At 41.0% G+C, this 19156-nt stretch overlaps 1 protein-coding gene across 1 annotated transcript in view; it reads left to right on the forward strand.

Moving 5' to 3' along the window:
- plxna4 (plexin A4) overlaps positions 1-19156 on the forward strand; it is a 216356-nt gene continuing 197200 nt past the window's right edge. The window contains exons 1-2 of the mRNA XM_077234456.1: positions 1-485; positions 17785-19099. Coding sequence (XP_077090571.1) covers positions 17885-19099 — 1215 coding nt within the window. The 5' untranslated portion in view covers positions 1-485; positions 17785-17884. The remainder of the gene's footprint in view (positions 486-17784; positions 19100-19156) is intronic.

Here is a 19156-nt window from a genome sequence, read left to right on the forward strand (position 1 = left end):
AGAAAGCCACTGATTCACGCCTCCCCTCTGGTACTTGGGAGTCAGCTGCGAACCAGCAAACTCCGAAACAGCCGCTCTGATCGACTGCAGCGCACACGGCACGTTCCCACAGCTGCTGCTGCTGCTACTGCTTCTGCACGCGGAGTTCCAGTTGCCGTTTTAGCGCGCTTTAAATTCTGTCAATCAGCACGTCATGATGGAAACTATAGCACGAGTGGCAGTTTTAACGGTCACCTCACCAGCGCTTCAGCTTTAGTCGTTGATGGGATTCTGAAGCTCGTCTATCGTTTCTGCCTGAGGAAATTAAACGCGGAGGATCTTTGCGATAACTAAGTGTTTGATACTCAAACACAGCGAATCTAGTGTTTTTAAAGGGCGTCTGGTTGTATTTTTGGAGTAAGTGAGTTGGGATTCCTGTGAAGGTGCCCATCATCCGCAGTGTGAGCGCGACTGCGGCGGTGAGGTGAAATACGCAGCGAGAACAGGTAAGCGCTTGACACGGGACAACCGTATAACAGGATTGGTGTTTTACATCTTCAACTTGTTATTTAACGGAATAGCGACTGGGAAATTATATTTGAGCAGGTAGGTAAGCGAGGCGTGTTACCTGCTATGTAGTATAAGGGCGTGCTGTGAGGAGGGCAATGCACCATCCGCACCCGTGCGTTACTAGATTGTGTTATTTTACTCTCTGTAGCTTTTATCGTTTAAAACTAGGCACAGAACAGGCTATCGAGATTTTTATACTGCAATTTTAAGATCTCCAATTCTTTATGGAAAGCACATAGACTGTCAACGACTCTTAAAGGGATAGTTCACCCAAAAAATATTTTCTGTCAACGTTTGCTTAACCTCACGTTGTTCCAAAGCCTTTTTACTTTCTGGTTAGCAGATGTTGGGCATAATGACAGTCTCCGTCTCCGTTCACTTTTATTGTATGATTATTAAGGCTGTCAGTCCCTAATATCCTGCATTAGCCTACACCATTTCGTGTTCCACGGAACAAAGTCATACATGTTCGGAACAACATTAGGTTAAGTTAATGACACAGTTTTTAGTTTTCTCTGATCGGTACCTATAAGACTTAAGATTATAAGATTGTTATTACAGTTTGTCACAATATCAGTCTGAAGACGTGATTTATGATAGAAAGTGGAATTGACGCAGTTCGCATGATATTCATTATTTTACGCACATGTTTCTCCGCTAAAGGGCTATTTTGGAAAGACTCTGGATGGCTTGCCAGAGATTAAACGCTACAAAAAGCACTTTTGAAAGTCTAAATCAAAAGAGAGAGAGAGCCCGTTACTGGCACGCGGCTACCGCGCTCGCGTTAACTCGAGAGCGCAACTTGTTCTCTATCAGCCGCGTGCGTGAGCGCTTCCTCTCTGCGCGCGCTTTACCTGCCGGCACAGGGTGGAGAAGAGCGGCTGGCTATCATTTGATTCGATTTTACCCTCAGCATTTCTGGCAATTGCCGTGCAATTTGCAGACACGAAGTGTGTCATACTGTTTGGCACACCTTGGTTTCCCGTAATCGTGCGTAATTTTCCAGTTATTTCATCAGGGTCATAAAAAACAAACGTTTTTGCACAGTTTTGCACGCCCATGATGGCCCATCTATCTATCTATCTATCTATCTATCTATCTATCTATCTATCTATCTATCTATCTATCTATCTAAAATAGTTTTACCCTAATTTCCATGTGAAATCAGGGGCATCTGCAGTAATGTCATGACTCTTGTTCACCGAGGGGTCTGTTGACCATTTGAGCAATTGTCTTGTGTCTCAAAGCAACACATCTGCAAACCCTTATGGCTGCCTCAATGCAGCCCAGATCAGCTGAGGACACATTTAACACATGTTTCTGATGTTCAGTTTGTCCGTTGTACACATCACATGACTTCTGCCCTCACAGCTGTGGAAATGAGTATCATCTTCAGTAATGCATCACTGCTGTTTGCAAACCTTTTAATTGCCAGTTTCTCATTGACTTCAACCTGAACCGTTTTGTTATCCTCCTCTTTTCTCGGCTGAGGGTGTGAGTCTGGGGGGCTTTGTACGGGAATATAAAGTAATCGGAGGAGTACACTTGCTTGCGGTAAGTGGTATTTCATGGAGGATTCCATTCATAGTGGGACTTCACAGTGTTCACAGACGCTGACTGTGTCTTGAGGTTTCTGTGTATAAATTATGAATTCATGAAGATTGTGTTAATGAAGTATTTTAGCTTTTGTGAACCGACTTGAACTTGTTCTCTTTATAGGCTGATAAGACAGGGCTTTTGTGCAGTGAGTGAAGGATTGTCTCTGCATGTTGGCAGTTGTGGCTTGCCTTTCAATAGCATAAAGCTATACGTGAATGGCAGTATGTGTTTGCATTTACATTCAGTCGAGAGGCAACAATATGGCAGTTTTTTGTTCATTCGTTTGTATAAAGTGTAGATGAATGCGTTAAGCACTCTGCAGTCAGAGTGCCCCTGAGTTTCAAGGAGAAACAGCAAGTACCATCAGACTGTGATAAAACACGAAACTTAATCATTTCAGCGTGTTCCAGTGGTGTTTCAGCCTTGAATGCTTGACATTCTGCTTGCCAGAGAGCTTTAAGAGACCTTAAACACAGTGATATCAGCAAGGATGAATATAATGTTGACATTTTTCAAAGTCTTTCTCTTCTTGGTTGTAGTTGAGAGAGAAACTTGGAGATTGAAGGGAATGTGGAATGCATAGAATGAAAACAAGGCATTATTAATAATGTGAGAGAGACAGTAGCCTACTTTATATTATTAAAATATTAGAAATGTCATAGCTGTTAGAATGAGTCCGCTGTATTGAGCAGATATGTAGCATGTAAGAGTGTGTGTTCACATGCACTAGAGTATGAGCGAGCAGTTGAGATGAGGTTGAATGACTGGTTTAGAAACATGTTGAATGACTCTCTCTGTTCTTTCAAAGGAAGATCTGCTTTCTCTGTTCTTATAGGCTGCTGATTGGCCAACCATGTTTAAGTTTTGCTATTGCCCTCCAGTAAAATAGTTATTATTAATTTGTATTGAAGTTTGGCTATTGCTCTTTTGGGGTCACTAACTGATGCATTTATGGTGAGAATAATGGCTTTGGTTATCTCTTCCACTGTTTTTTTTTAAACCGTGTATATGGAATGTATTCATCTGTTGTTCTGTGTACTGTGAGAGCAAGTGTATCTTTACCCTGTAACCCAATTAAATAGCGGCTTGATGAGTTGACTTTGGGAAACTGATCTTAAATTGCAAGAGCTTTGAGTAAAAATGTGTTTCATTCGAACAACTCGGTAAGACACAAGAGCCAACAGGAATCGTAGAGGAAGAAAAATCAATTTTTGTAATCTTGTGCTTAATGAGACTCTGCTTGAATGTTTCCCTCTACTGGCCTGTTGGAAACCTGTTTGCGTGTGTGCGGTTGGACAAATGAACCATGTACCTGTTATGATTTGGTTACTACAACAATTTTTACGACTAATCATCCCACTATTTGTGTTAGTTTAGCAACAAACACGTGTTTGGCGTCAACGAAATTTGTCATTTTATGTATGTAACGTGATGTTTCTGTGGGAAGTAAATTAACTTAGTACCTGGAAACTGTTTTGTGCATTGGCTGAACAGTTTATTTGCACAGTAAATAAAATATTTATGTTTGGAACATAGCGAGAACATTGCAGATCTGTCCGTGCATATGACCATATGCTCATGTCATGCGATTCTGTGTGTACCTGGATGGGATCTGTAGGTAAATGTGTGAATTGTGAGTGACAGATCTGTCTGCTTGTGACATCTTCAGAATAGACCCCCGCTGTGCGTCCCCCACTTCCCACCGCGTGTGCGTGCTGGTGCGTACTTGAGCTCCTGTGTCTTTGTGGATAATGAGGAGAGAGTGATTTCCACAAGTGAGAAACTCAGCTTCCTGTCACCACTGTGGCACATGTGAGTCCCATTACGAAACTACAGGCTGTCCGTCTTTGCTTATATATATTTTTCAACCCCGTGTTTTTGTCATCTTTTCAAAATGGCTGTTTTTTTTTAACAACCTAATCCTTGTGTTTACAGTACAAGTCTGTTGGTTGAAAATTTACTAGCACCTCATTTGTGTGGTGCAGATAATCCAACAATGGAAATATAATAAGAAAGCTTTGGATTTATGTTTATGTTGTGGTTTAAATTCAATGTTAGACTTTATTCCCACATGCCTTGTGATCTTAGACTAAACATCAGGACTCATAACCCAAAGGTTATGTTCAAATCTATGAACTAACAGCATTGTGCACTTGACCTTAAGCTCTGTTCACATTGAAAATTTTTTTGGGGCAGAAAAGCAACTGAAAATCATTGGATTTCAATGAGGGTTGCTGAAAAAAAAATGCCAGTAATTGTCTGCATTCTAAGTGATTTTGATTCACGCCATGTCCTGTTACATAGAAGACATGCCACTACTAGCAGCCCTCAATGCAGTGTCATTATGAATTGGGCTTTAGGTTGTTCCAAATTAGGAAAATGTTGCTGTGATGAACTTCGTGACATAACCTCTCCTCAGTGTACTCTAGTTTCAGTAATATACCTGAGGAAAAAGAGCAGAACAAAGTATTTCTGGTACAGATCTTCCCAGGGGTTAGGCCACGAGGATTATATTGAAAACATCCCTCTATGCTGGCTTTTATATTTGCTTCTGCTAAGCCATGCGTGACAGGTAATAAATTAGTTTTGTTTCAGATGCATGAAATGATTTGAAACCTGCAGACAGGCATACATATCTTATTTCTTTTGTAGGTGAAATTGCTGTTTGAAACATCCTCAAATATCAGTTTTAAAGTGGTGTCAGACTACAAGTTTTAAAATATGATTTCTTGTACTTACAAAGAGAGAGAAAGATGATAAGCTAGAGGGAGGGTGACGGTGCCATCTACGCATCATTTCCTGCCAGGCCAGTGTGTTCTTAATATCAATTCTGAAAGGGGCTGGTTCCAGCAACTGCTGGATTTTATGTTGAACTTCTCTTTCCATTTGCCGTTAGGACAGAATATTTTAAATTTTGAGTAAGATTGTGTCCCTGACCCTTCAGGGAATTGTACTTGTGATTTGAGGTGAGTCGACTTCTTGTTGACTTTGGTTTCTATCTGTTTAGCATTTTTCTGGGAGATATAAGCATGGCACATTTGGCTTTGACGTTTTTGCATTCTGAGTTGCCAAGGTAAGGTTTAATTCACCCTGACAGTAAGCATTGGACTGAACAAACCAACATGTTTTTCGCTGTCTTGATTTCTGTAGGCACAGATTCCGTTCAGCAAACTGCAACCATGTTGTAAATGTCTGTACTATATAACAGATGCATTGACAGTGTGTATGTCTGCAGTTGCATTTGTGTATCCAATCTGTGAATGTCTATGTGGTTTTCTTTCTCTGTGTTCTGTGCATTAGGCATCTCCGTTGTATCAGTGAGCTTCAGTCCCTCAGCCACCCACTCACACATCTATAAGTGTTCCCATGGAAACATGACTTTTTAGCTCCATTATCCCTCTTAATGTACCTCACCACACACAGACATACACAGACAAATCACAACTGCAGTGTGGGCTAGAGGGCGCCAGTGAGTCCTGTCATCATGGGCATTGATAAAATTCAAGGTGAATGGTCATTGAACTCATTCCATAAATCAGCATGGTTCATTTGTCATCCATTGAATTATTGGATATGTTGAGTTGATTGTTAATTGAGTGTTAATTATTCCTCCTTTTATAGGAATCCACACATTTTTCAGGATTATGAATGGTGCTGTATCATTTCAGGGATGCAGACAAGGAATTCTAGCTGTTGAATGGCATTTTGTGCCCCTGCCATCCTGTATTTTTCCATCACCTTCAAGATAAAGGTTTTCAAGCCTTCATTGGATGGGCTTTATGTTATTTTATTTGGCACAGCTAACATGAATGAAGGGGATATTTGAATCTTGTCAGGGTGATTCATGTCACTGCAGTGCTTTGGGATGGGACATCCTCTTAGAGTAAAAAGGGAAGATAAACATGGTAAATGCACAGGTTATTTCCACTGTTCCAGTGTCACTGTGATTTAGTTTCTGGGGAACGGTCATGCATGCTCACCCAGACTCCTCGGATTCACTCGCACAAGAAATGTGACGTGGTTAAGCATGTAGAAAATCAAACTAAACAGCCTGACCAACTGCAGAAAGGGAAAGAAAAGAGGAATGGATTACGTTTCTTTCATCACAAACCACAGGAGCCCCCTGCTGAAAGGACTCGAAAGCAGCCTTCCGTGTTTACGCCAAGGGCTCTGACAAACAGAGCGAGGGAGGAAGGTAAATAGAAAACAGAATGGAGTGCTATCTTCCTGTCCCGTCTCCTGCACGCAGATGAGGAGAAGAGTGCTGGCGTCAGGCCAGGAGCAGAAGGCTGGGCGCAGCGGCACCCGCAGCTCGTTCAATGAGAAAGTTGTGGCGAAAAGTTCAGAAAATGAGTCCACCAACAACCACAGACCGAATTTACATTTGATTTGTATAGAATGCATATTGATGAGACTCATCTGCATATGTTTTTGTAGCTACTTGTGATGGTAGAGTGGTGTGTAATCTACCAGCGGTGGACAATAGCTCATCTGTCTACTCACACGCATATGGATGGAAGTGAGCACATCTCGGTCAGCCTTCAGCAAAGATACTTCTTTGTGCGCCTCGTTCTTCATTATCTCTACATATGACACCCATGATGGTTTGCCTCCAGGCCATTACCAGTGTGACATCTTCACTCACGCTACATGCTTGTGGGTCTGTGTGTGCTCATGCAAACGTCTTCATCATCAGCACATGAATGGTGCTATTGAAAGTCAGTATGACCGGAAAAACGTAATCTCTCTCTCTCTCTCTCTCTCTCTCTCTCTCTCTCTCTCTCTCTCTCTCTCTCTCTCTCTCTCTCTCTCTCTCTCTCTCTCTCTCTCTGTAATGTGTTATCAGAATAACTTCATAAGACTTGACACAAGCAGATATTGACTTGACTCACAGCATGATTCTTCAAAAAACAACTGTAATTATCCCAATAGCTCTAATATAAACAGTCTTGAAATACAAGGCAATTTTTGCAAGGGTAGGAGAAATCCAATGAAAATCCAAGCACACAAATATTGTCACCTTGTTCTTAAACTCTCTGCTGCCTCCACATTGGTTGACTGTTGTGTTGCTACTGTTACTTGATTCGTCTTGCCGTTTCAAGCTGTAATATGCACAGACACAATGTTTTTTTTCTTTGCTACAGGCACAATTTTAGTTGCTTTTCTTGTGACCTTTTGGGAAATGGTTTCCATCTCTATTCTCCCTCTCTCTGTCCATTCTTCCCTTTGGTCTCACAGTTAATGTGGAGGGGGTGATTTATCACTTGTGAGAGTTTGTAAGAAAATGGGTTTTCTACTGAAACAGTGTGTGGAGCTGATAGATTCTTTAAAACTGTGCTTTGCAACCTCACTGGCAATTACAATGTGGTTCCAAGCCTTTCCAGTGTGTTCAATTGACTTCGATGAGGCAGCAATTTATTTTAGGCTTTGAATCTAGCACACATCTGCTTCGTGAGTGCTAGATTTAATAGGAAGAGCTACTGACAGGGTCTTAGTGCAGTTTAAGTGTGTTAGAATTCAGCGGTCATGTTCCTAAAGTGTGTCCACCCTCATCAGATCACTGCCAACAAGAGGGAAGAGGCTTCATACTTTATGGCAAGGGCTTCTGCCCAGTCTTAAAGTCCATTCGAACCAATGTGATAAAGATGATAAATGTACTGATAATTTTAGCTACAGAGTTTTAATAAGCATTCTAATTCTATGAGAATAGGGAAGTTCACACCTCAAATGATAACTGCACTGTAACAATATGGTCATCACAAGCTCCAGATGAAATCAGCAGAATCTTTTCCATATTTCATGTACTTATTTTGAGGAAAAGTTTGCAAAATGAACCTGGACACGCAAGATATTCATGAGAGTTCTGACTATTTTGACTGGAAAATTATAGGAGGAAAGACTTAATCCGAGATTTCACTTAAGGAACACTGAGAGGATGAGTGTGTGTGGAGACTGGGAGGGTAAGTTGGATTACCAGTGTTAAAGCCAATGGTGTGTATCAGGGCCTCAATTCTATGATTATTCCACCCCGCCTCAGACACACAAACACACAAATTAAAAACACAGTAAAACGGTTTATAATAATCAGTCCAAAGCTTGTGATTATCAGGCATTTATGCTTAAGAAGTTAATCTTCCAGGTCCAGTTCAGTTTGAACTGTATTGGGGGAGATTATTAATACTGTGTGTAAACCAGTTCTAGATGGGTTAGCTGCAGTTCAGCTTGTAGAGCATGGCACTAACAACGACATTGTCATGTATTTGAATATTTGGATTTGTTTCCCAAATGAGTAAATGAGTATCTTCCACGTTTTTCTTTATGTGGACTGTGTTTGCTTTTAGTTTCAGAGATCATATCTGATTTTTTTTTTTTTTACATGCAGGTCCTCCATACTTATTATTCAGTTCACTCTGACTGTGTCAGTTTGCCTTTAGGCTAAAACAGAATCTGTTCAGTTACTGTTCTAGGGCCAGCTGTTGCCATCTAGCCACGATCATTATTGAAGACAAAAGTAAGCTCAAGTCAGCTGAAACCTTTAACCATCTTTCCTTTAGTTGATGAAATTTGGCATGCAGTGATGACAGGCAGACCCCACCCTCGGGCTGGCCCAGCACACATCAGCACTGTATTACTGACTCCGCTGTGTGGAAAATGAACTTTTATGATCTCTGATTTATTATCTGCATCAGTGGCTCTGAAACGCCCCAGGATTGTTTTGAGGGAAGCTGAAGGGAAAAGCCTTCAGTCTGGGTGAGAAATCAAATCCACACCCCCCTCATCGACAGCCTGTCCCTCACTGCTGATAACACATGTATGCTGTGGTGTGTGTGTGTGCGTGCGTTCTGAGTGTATATGCATTGTGTTATACCTTTATGAGTAATGTGAGTATATCTTTAATTTATTGTTAATTGATTTGTTACATGTATATTATTTTAATTTAATTGATTTTTAAAAATGTTTTATTTAAAAATCAATGAAATTTTATTTGAATAGGCTACATGATTATTTTATTTATTTTGAACAGCATGTTATTTATTTATTTATTTACATGCGCACAGTTGCTGTGCCATTTGTTGCCAATATTTGTTGCCAATATTTGCAGTCTTTCTCTCTTTTCACATGCATTTTATAATCTCACATCTCAGCTAAAATGTTTTTTTTCTTTCTTTTAACGCTGCAGTTTCAGCTGCAGCACAGCACTGCTCTAAAACTCTAGTGTGCTGAGTATATTTGTGCTGGAAGTGGCTAACATCTTGATTTAAGGTGCTGAACTGTGCATTTGTCTCACAGCAAGTGCTGGGATCATAAATAAGATCCTCTTAAACACTGAGAGGTGACCTCTAATGAATGTCATTGAAAACTAATTGTGATGAAGTTCAGAAGTTATGGGAAGAAGGCGGGAACCGGCGAACATTTAAAGAATTTAATAACAAAATAAAACCAATACAAAATGAAAGTAAAAGACAGCAGCCCCTCACGGATGACTGCTGTCACATAAAAAAACATAGTCAACACAACATAAATCCAGGCCTGGCCTCAGCATCTCTTGTCTAAAGTAGGGATGCACGATATATCGGCCATCATGCCGATATATGATCAGTTTTAATTAGGGATGCTCGGATCAGGATTTTTGCAGCCAATGCCAAGTACCGATTTCTTGTCATGGTGATTGGCCGATACCGATCCCGATTACGATGCTAAATATACTTAATATAAGACAAAGATAAATACAAACAAAATGGAGCAGTCTGATGCAGCCCACAAGGTTTATTTAAACATTGTCCAATAGTAAACTTTGGAGGACAAAATAAACATTTAAACTCCTAAAATGGAGAAGTCTGATGTAACTTAAATCCAACCAATTGCCTGGATTTAATAAATAAGAAGCAAATATAACAGACAATATAATCAGGACACAGATGCGCTGGCGTGTGAACTGGAGCGCGTCTCATAAATGAATGTGCTACTCTCTCTACTCTCTGCTTATGTAGGCTGACACTCCGTAGAAGTGTGCATTTCTCTCTACATGCGAAGATGGCGAGTCAGCATCGCCAACTTTATCTTTGCAGCCAGAAAACTCGTTTATTAATAAACAATTAAAATGTATCATGCTGCATAAACATTACTTTTGCCGGTTCTTTGTGGCAGGCTTTATGCATGCGCTTGAGATGCGGAATGGGCAATATATTACGATAATGCTCATTATGGTTTAGTATATAGTTAAGTCATTAAATTAATATAAATATGCGATTAGACTAATGGCTTAAATGAACTACTACTAGTCGACTCGAAAAAAGAAAAAAAACGTTTAAATGAACTACTACTAGTCGACTAGAAAAAAAACTTTAGTCGTGCACGGGCAGCCCAACTTATTTCACATATTTTCTAACCAGCACGTCACAAAGGGCATTCTGAGCGAGCTGCGCTGTGTGGACTGAGCGAGCGAAGCATAATCTTCAGAAAGGCTCTCGCTCTGGAGGAAATATTACCACTCCGCTCACATGCTGGTGTGAGACAGTGTGTTTCATCTTCTGTTGTCTGAGAGTTGATTGACCTCTTTTAGATGCATTATTGGCATCGCCACCCCCTGGTTATATGAACGAGTCACCACCCCATCAGAACCGACAACATGGGGATTATTTTAAAGACAATAATTGCACGACCTATTCGTTATTCTATAATAAAATCAACTAATTGAATATTCGAAAATTGTGACTCATCCCTACTCATTAGGTTTAATTAAACATTGTCCATTATAAGACAGAGGATTAAATAGTTTTTTATACATATTAGTTTTTCTACATTTTGGGAAGACAGTCTATTCCTCTTTTCATCCAAAACGTGTGCGGCTGTAATGAATGCTCACTATCTACACTCATCGATGGAGCACTAAGGTCATGCTGCCTTTTTTGCAGTTGCCAGTTTTTCGTATACGCTATACGTCTCGCGGTGGCTCGTCCTTAATTCCTGAATCAGGTTAATTGTATTAAATGTTTTGGACAATGCTCCTCCACATGAGATTTCTTTGTAACACACACGCAAATAGCAAATTTTTTTCATTGTTTCCCAAAACATCGTAGTAATTCCACACGGGCGATGACATGACTGCAGCGCCAAATCATTTAGTCCCCACGCATCATGTTACCTTCTCAGGTGTTGAAGTCATCCAGTTGTGATCGGTTCGTGAGATCAGCCAAGTTTAATGAGTACCGATCGAGTCATAAAATGTGATTATCGGACGATATTGATCTCCGGCCGATCAATCGGAGCATCCCTAGTTTTAATGTTATCGTTATCGGTCCAATAAGAGAATTTGCCAGATATCTTAAAGCCGATATATAATGGATTATTTCCATCAGTGGAGAAACTTCGGATGCACACTCGTTACCATGATGATTTTAAATAGCTTGAAATATGATTGGAATCAGACCTTAAATTAACCTATATAAAACTCAGTATATCGGTTATATTTAATTTTCATATCAGTGCATCCCTTGTCTAAAGGCTTTTCAGTGGCATCTGGGAGTTTGAGAAATACACTTGCTTAGAATTAGCTGAGCAGCCCTTTGAAAACGGTTGAGAAACTTTTGAGTAGTGATAGACCAGTATATCATATTGATGGATGGCTGTTTAGTCCAACTTTGATAATGCACAGTCGGCTTTGTGACTTGTGTTTAATTTTACTGTCAGAGAGGCTTTTTTTGTTCTTACATGAGTGTATTTTACATGGTTGTTTGTACTTGATAATCTGCGCCTTCTGTTGGGCCGAGTCTCTAATGAAGAAAAGGAGGATTTAAAGCCTCTGGAATGACACACAATGGTTCCAGTTCTTGTTTAAAGGGATAGTTCAGGAGTGAACTATCCCTTTAAAATACATTTTATTTCCCCATCCAATCACTGCTTTGTGGTCTTCCTAAGTCATTGGCTAATTGAATAAAATATATCATCTATTCATAGTAATAAGTGACAAATAAGACATTTGTTAAATATGGTGAGCTGGGCATGGCAGACAGTAACAGGAAGAAGCTTGGAGTCTAACCTAATAACAGGACCCTGACAATGAGGATCAGTTTCTTTTCAATATACCTCCTAATAGAATCAAAACATCTTTATCGGAGGAGATAGCATTTAGTACAGTCAACACCCATGACAATGGGCGTCAGGAGAAATAGAGAGCGGGTGGACAAGTGGGAAATGGAAGGTATGTTAATGTGTTTCTATGCATGATTGTGTGCTTATCTTTATATAGTTGCTTATCATTTCCATGTGAATCTGTATGTGAGGGCTAGTACAGCGGACTGCAGTATTTTTAAATGGTCAGCAGGAGATGCATGCCTGTTCAAGGCAGAAAGCACCCCCTGACAAACACAAAGACCCTGTCTCGTTTGATAAAGGTGTGTGAGGGGAGATGTGCATTTGTGTGCAAAAGAGAAGGGAAGTGATTTGTGTATGTGTGTGAGTGAGGGAGAGGAAGATGGATGGAAAGCATTTGACAGAGTCTGTTTGAACCGAGAGCTGCTGTGGAGGATTACGGCCCCTCTGATCAGAGCAAGGGAGGAAATGGAAAGAAGGAAAATGGGAGAGAGAGCGAGGACAGGCAGATGTCAACATGTCTCTCAGATCCACTGGATTTGTCTGACCGGTGTTTGGTCTCAATTCATTGCTTTGAAATGCCAGAATTCTGGGAGAGCTGTGGTTTTGATGAATTCTGTAAATACTGAGTAAGTTTGATATGTTCAAATATCACACAACACATCAGTTCATGACAAGTTCACAGCATCAGAAACATGCATAATACAAATAGTACTTTTTTAATGACAATTCAATACACTGTCACTAACGTCACTTTGACCTTCACTTGAAAAGCTTCAGATAGCATCACAGGAATGGGACATTACTATTTTGCTGTTAGTTTACAAAAATATCTTGTGTATATATATGATGATGTGATGAGTATCATAATATACTTTTGCATTCTGAATACAATTCGATGTAGGGGTGTTGCAATATTCTGGTATTGACTATAAGTGTGATATAAAAAAATAATTATTGATATGTTAATACTACACATGATAATATCATAAATAATCTAGCGCCAGTAGCTGGTTCATACTCCAACATAGTAGGTGGCGGTATTGCACCTTTGCGGGTTGCTACCCATCATAAACACTGAAAAAGACACAGTTTGTAGTACTTCAGCACATAATCATTTTGGAGGGTATGACAGCTGAAAATGAGACGGTCCTGAATAAAAGTTTGCTTGCCAGTGAGCAAACAGTATGGTAATGGTTACGATTTCCTCTCTCTGCCTCTTTATGCTGGTATTGTGAGTGATTCAATGATAAAAAAAGACACACAAAATTAGTTAAAGATGAGCATTGAAAGATCCCCCCAAAAATTCAGATGAAAATCTGATATTGTATGTGTGCATCAGCACTTAATTTGAGTTTAGTATGATTGATTTTAGAAGATTTTAGTTGACACTGAAGATTAACTGCATTACAAATTATTTGTGATGAATGTGACCTTTCTGTTGCTCTCTCTCTTGAGCATCCTGAAGTCCCATCAGATTTTGGTGGGCATAGCCCCTTCACCCTCTGGGAGGGCTGTAGATAATTAAAACCCTTATCTGTGCACAGTGTGTAAACATAACTCCTTTTCTTCCTAGCATCCTTCTGTCACCCTTTCCTTCAGACTTACATCAAGGATGAATCCCTCCATCTGTCCATAGTGGGATAAGGAGCGCAGGCTGTGCTAATGGAAGTCGAACAGGAGGATGCGTGTGTAAGCGTCTGTGTGTATGCACAATTTTGTCTGTGCGCGTGTCATAGAGTATGAGATTTTGTGACATGCCGTAATCAAAGTTGAATTGCACTGTTCTGAGATAATGCTCTTAGATCAGGGAGGATAAATTCAGGATTGTTCGGATGGTCTTAGCCCCCACCCTCTCCCACACACATCTGATGAAATTCAAGGTCGAGTTTTGGCAAAGCCTGGAAAGGCTCCAGTCAAACGGCCGGGTCTTTAAACGAATTTAAGGCAGGCGTACACGGTCCGATTTTTGCTGTTTTACGAGCTCACCGATTTTTTTTCACTCAGGAGAAATCGAGTGGATATCGGTGATGCTCGCTTGGTCGCAGCTCGCAGCGTGTGAGAGGAATGCCGAGCCGAGCATGTTATGTGCACCTCCCGACCTTAATAATTTTTAAACATGTTTAAAAAATTCAGGGAGTCGACCCGATTATATATAGGAAGTCCTCTATTGGCAAATCATACACAACCACGTCACAGGCTAGATTGATGGGGCTATACCTCAGTCGCAGCAACTATACAGCGTGCGCATACTGTACACTGTCGCATACACTGTCACACACACACACACACACACACACACACACACACCTCTCTCTGTGTTTAGCGCGAAAGCTCACGTAATTGCCGCTGGCTCGGGATAAAATTTGTGCAAGACAGTCGTGCCGTGTACCAGCTGCTTTGACGCGATTATCAGATAACTGACTCGTAACGTGTGCAGTATCACACGACTGTGTACCCCCGCCTTTAGTTGCTCATTCTTTGCCCATTGTTTTTTTCCTGGCCGTTGTCAATTACTGCTGCCAACTGGTCTATGAGAAATTCACTTGACTTCATTTGACACTCAGATGGCCTTGAGTTTAGCTCAAAATCAAAAAAGTAGCATGGAAATAGTGAGTTTACCACTGCCAGCACCAACCCGTCCAACTTGAAGCCAGGATTTATGCAGCCTGGTGTCAACTCAGTTTGCCATACTGATGCCCAGTGTGAAGTGTATGGTGCTTGGTAATTGGTGCACATTTTAACTAGAAGGTCATGAATGAAACAACTTGGACATGCTTGTTAAGATCAGATCTGAGATGTCAAAATACAGTGTATGAATGCAAATGCAATTTCATTGATGCTTGTGTATATATATATTATAAAATTATTATTATTATTTTTTTACTGGAATTTGAAGTCTCTGATTATTTGTGCTGGTTTTCTGGAAGCACAAAAGAAAATGCATCAAGTGAGACTTCTAATGTCGCAGAACATCCTAGAAAGACAAAGAATTGGAAAGAGAAGCATCAATATCCAATTATTTATCAAGTGAACCACACACTCCCAGCTTAAACCCAAAATGTGCAGTTTCCTCACATTCCCAGAGACGCTGCTTGTGTGTGGTATTAAACATGAATTCATTAGCACTCTTTGATGTGGCTACTCAGCATGTGGTCTCCAGTCCATGTATATGTTTGTGTGTTGCAAGTAAGCTTTCCAATAGAATAGCATTTCCTTTGGCAACGTGCTAGAGTGTTGGAGTATCTCTGGGCTTGAGGTCAAGTCATGTTCCCTGTTCAAGACACTGGGAATGCTGTTTTATATCCAACTGGCAGTCTCCTAAAGCAACCTATGGGAAGATGCTAGAATTATAAACCCCTGTTTTTGGATGACCTTGCAGATCAGCTGATCCTAAAGCCCAGTGCTAGATGCCTTTTTAAATATTTTACCACCATGGATTGGCATGGATTCTTGCTCTTAACATCCAACCATGCACAGAAAAGCCTCTAGCAAACCAAGCTGCATTTTACAATAGTTTGATATCTGCATATTAATATTTCAGACTGTTGTTGGAGCCATAGCCTAATGGTTTGTAAACATGCTAAATGTCCATTGAGCCGATACGGGATATGCGGTTTTAAGTCCTGATCCCATATTTCCCTCTTCTTGCCATAGTTTCCCATTGTCTCTCTGATTTGTCTATGTGAAAAATGTCAAAAAGAGTATTTGTGTTTAATGAAAGGGCTTTAGCATGTGATTGCTTTATGGGAAGTATGTTCATTTTGTCTTTTGGCTGCTATTTGAGCCCAAAATTTGAGCCCACAAAGCTGAGGGGTCATAATGTGTGTTTTGATTCAGCCTTACAAGACCACCATTTCCTCATGCATGTTTTTACATCAGCTCACATCTCCGTTCTCTCCCACTTTAAATGTAATCGCTAGTAAATGATACCTACGGTAGTATTTTGAAGTGGTTCTTTGCTAGACTTTTCTATGAGAAAACATTATCCCCCACTGCTCAGATTACACAGACTACTATTTTTCCAACCATTCCCTTCCATACACATGAACACCGCTGCAGTAGGACCATTCTCGCGTAGAATGGAAAGTGTACCGAACCCTTTATTACTCTCCTATGCCTTTGAATGGGCTAACGCTCCCTCCCTTAGTGAGTCTCTGCTTTGTTTCAATGGCTAATCATTACTGTGGAGTCCATACTCTTCACTCTGTATAACGTCTTAATGCCCACTACAACAGCTAGGCAGTGATTTTCACATCTGCTGTGAACCTCAGCAGTTAAGTGTCAGCCTTGCATACCACTGCTAGTTTGCTCTGCAGCTAAAACAAAACTGTGTTTATATGCAAGACTACATTTAAGACTATCCATTTATTTTCAAACTTTAACAATTTGTGCAGCTCAACACTACAGACCAAAGTGTCAAAATTTCCGGAGTGTCTTTTGTTAGGGGTGTGACGGTTATTATATAACCGTGAGACCGACGGTTATAGTTGAAACTCCGTCATTAGAATTCTATAACCGCCAAAACAGTGTTATTAAAATATTTTTTACAAACATTTTTTATCATAGAGAATGTTTAAATTCTAACATCAGCTTGGTGCCGCATCCGAGGATGAACGACTTCAAGCCGAATCTGCCCGAGCATGTTGGCTACGTCTCACCGCACCGGCACCCAGTTTGCGCGTCTAAATTGCAGTTCATTGCAAAGTTTTTTTTGTTAACGTTTTGTTTACTGTGTGTGATTTATTTAAAACAAAGCACTTTCATTGTAAAGTTTTTTTTTTTGTTAAGGATTTGTTTACTGTGTATGATTAATTTAATGGAAAGCACATTCACTTCTAGTCGTCTTGCTGTTCATTTTAAATAAACGTAGAGCAAGTAGATCAGTGTCTGCTCCTTTATTCAAACTAAGTTGTCCTATAATAACAGACGAACGTCGCAACCGCAACTGGAACCATCACATTAGACTTACGTCATAACCATCATCACCAATTCTGAAACCGGCACACCCCTATCTTTTGTGGAGATTTTAGCATTCCTTCTAATTGTCCCTGTGGTCCACCACTACTCAAACATTGCAGGCATGACTGTGAGCTCTGCCACTCCTACAGCAGTGTCAGCAGGTGAACTGTGCTATCTGGAAAGATGGGAGAAAATCAGCCAAGCATGCAAATCGCATACCAAGGGAAAAATCAATTAGAGGGCCAGAGGTCCAGCTGTGAGGTGGGGCACAGGCAGAGAAATTGTGTCCATCCTGGCTGTTAACTCCTGGGGCAAATGAATTATCCCATTGAGAATGGCATCCATTCATGCCAACTGTGCATGCTCCAAGAGTGCCCTTTTCCACCTCTCTTTCTCCGTCTAATAACTCATACATTTTTTTCAAATGGCTGGAAAACTGTTATGTGGCCTTAATAATTTGTCTTCTGAGACCGTACCTCTCATAATCTGATACAGTGAATGTAAATTGTGGAATATATCTTTACAATATCTTTTTATACAATATCTCCTGCTAACACTCTTTTGTTCTTTCTTTCTCCGCAGGTACAGAATGTCCTTAACTTCACGAGAAGCCTAAATACTGATACAGAGTACGGGTATCGTGTAGTGGACAGAGACATTCTTCCCGTAAGGTATCAGGACAATGGCTTCCCAGACCAGGAGATGGAACTTTTTCACTTTTTCTTGCTGCATTATTGTCCTTTTGGTTCCCCTTGTGGCTACGAGACCACAACAGCCTTCAGCAGCATCCAGAGTACATGAGGAATACAGTACCTTCCGGGCAGAGAACCCTGAATGGACTTTTAATCACCTTGCAGTGGACCACAGAAATGGGAATGTGTACCTTGGGGCAGTGAATCGCATCTACAAACTCTCACCTGGGCTGGACGTACAGGTGTCGCATCAGACTGGTCCAGATGAGGATAACCGAAACTGCTACCCACCCCGTATAGTGCAGCCTTGTAGCGAACCACTCACATTGACCAATAACGTCAATAAGATGCTGCTCATGGACTACCGCGAGAACCGGCTGCTGGCCTGCGGCAGTCTGTACCAGGGTATTTGCAAACTCCTCCGTCTGGATGATCTCTTTAAACTTGGAGAGCCCTTCCATAAAAAAGAACACTACCTCTCTGGCGTCAATGAGAGTGGCTCCGTGTTTGGGGTCATTGTGTCTTACAGTGATGGCTCTACTGATAAGCTTTTTGTGGCCACAGCTGTTGACGGAAGACCGGAGTACTTCCCAACAATATCCAGTCGTAAGCTCACCCGTAACTCTGAGGAGGATGGGATGTTCGCCTACGTCTTCCATGATGAATTTGTTGCCTCCATGATTAAAATCCCATCGGATACATTCACAGTGGTGCCAGACTTTGACATCTATTATGTCTATGGGTTTAGCAGTGGAAATTTTGTGTATTTTCTCACATTGCAGCCCGAAATGGGGGGAGGCCCAACAACCGGGTCATCCTCAGGCGGACGTGAACAGGTGTACACTTCCAAACTGGTACGACTTTGCAAGGACGACACCGCATTCAACTCGTACGTCGAGGTTCCTCTTGGTTGCGTTAAGGGTGGGGTTGAGTACCGCCTGCTGCAGGCAGCCTACCTGTCCAAGGCAGGTACCATTCTGGCACGTTCGCTAGGCATAGGACCCGATGATGACATCCTTTATGCTGTGTTCTCCAAAGGACAAAAAAGGAGGCCCAAGGAATCATCTCAGGAGTCGGCTCTCTGTGTGTTCACTCTGAAAGAAATTAATGAAAGAATTAAGGACCGGCTACAGTCATGTTATAAAGGAGAGGGAACCCTGGATCTCGCCTGGCTCAAAGTGAAAGACATCTCGTGCAGTAGTGCGGTAAGTACATTCAACACTCCCCTGCTTACCTTCCATTATCAGAACAACAGTACTTGT

This window comes from Siphateles boraxobius, unplaced genomic scaffold (assembly GCF_051911475.1).
Source record: "Siphateles boraxobius isolate OS27281-9 unplaced genomic scaffold, OSU_SipBor_1 19, whole genome shotgun sequence".
NCBI lineage: Eukaryota > Metazoa > Chordata > Actinopteri > Cypriniformes > Leuciscidae > Siphateles > Siphateles boraxobius.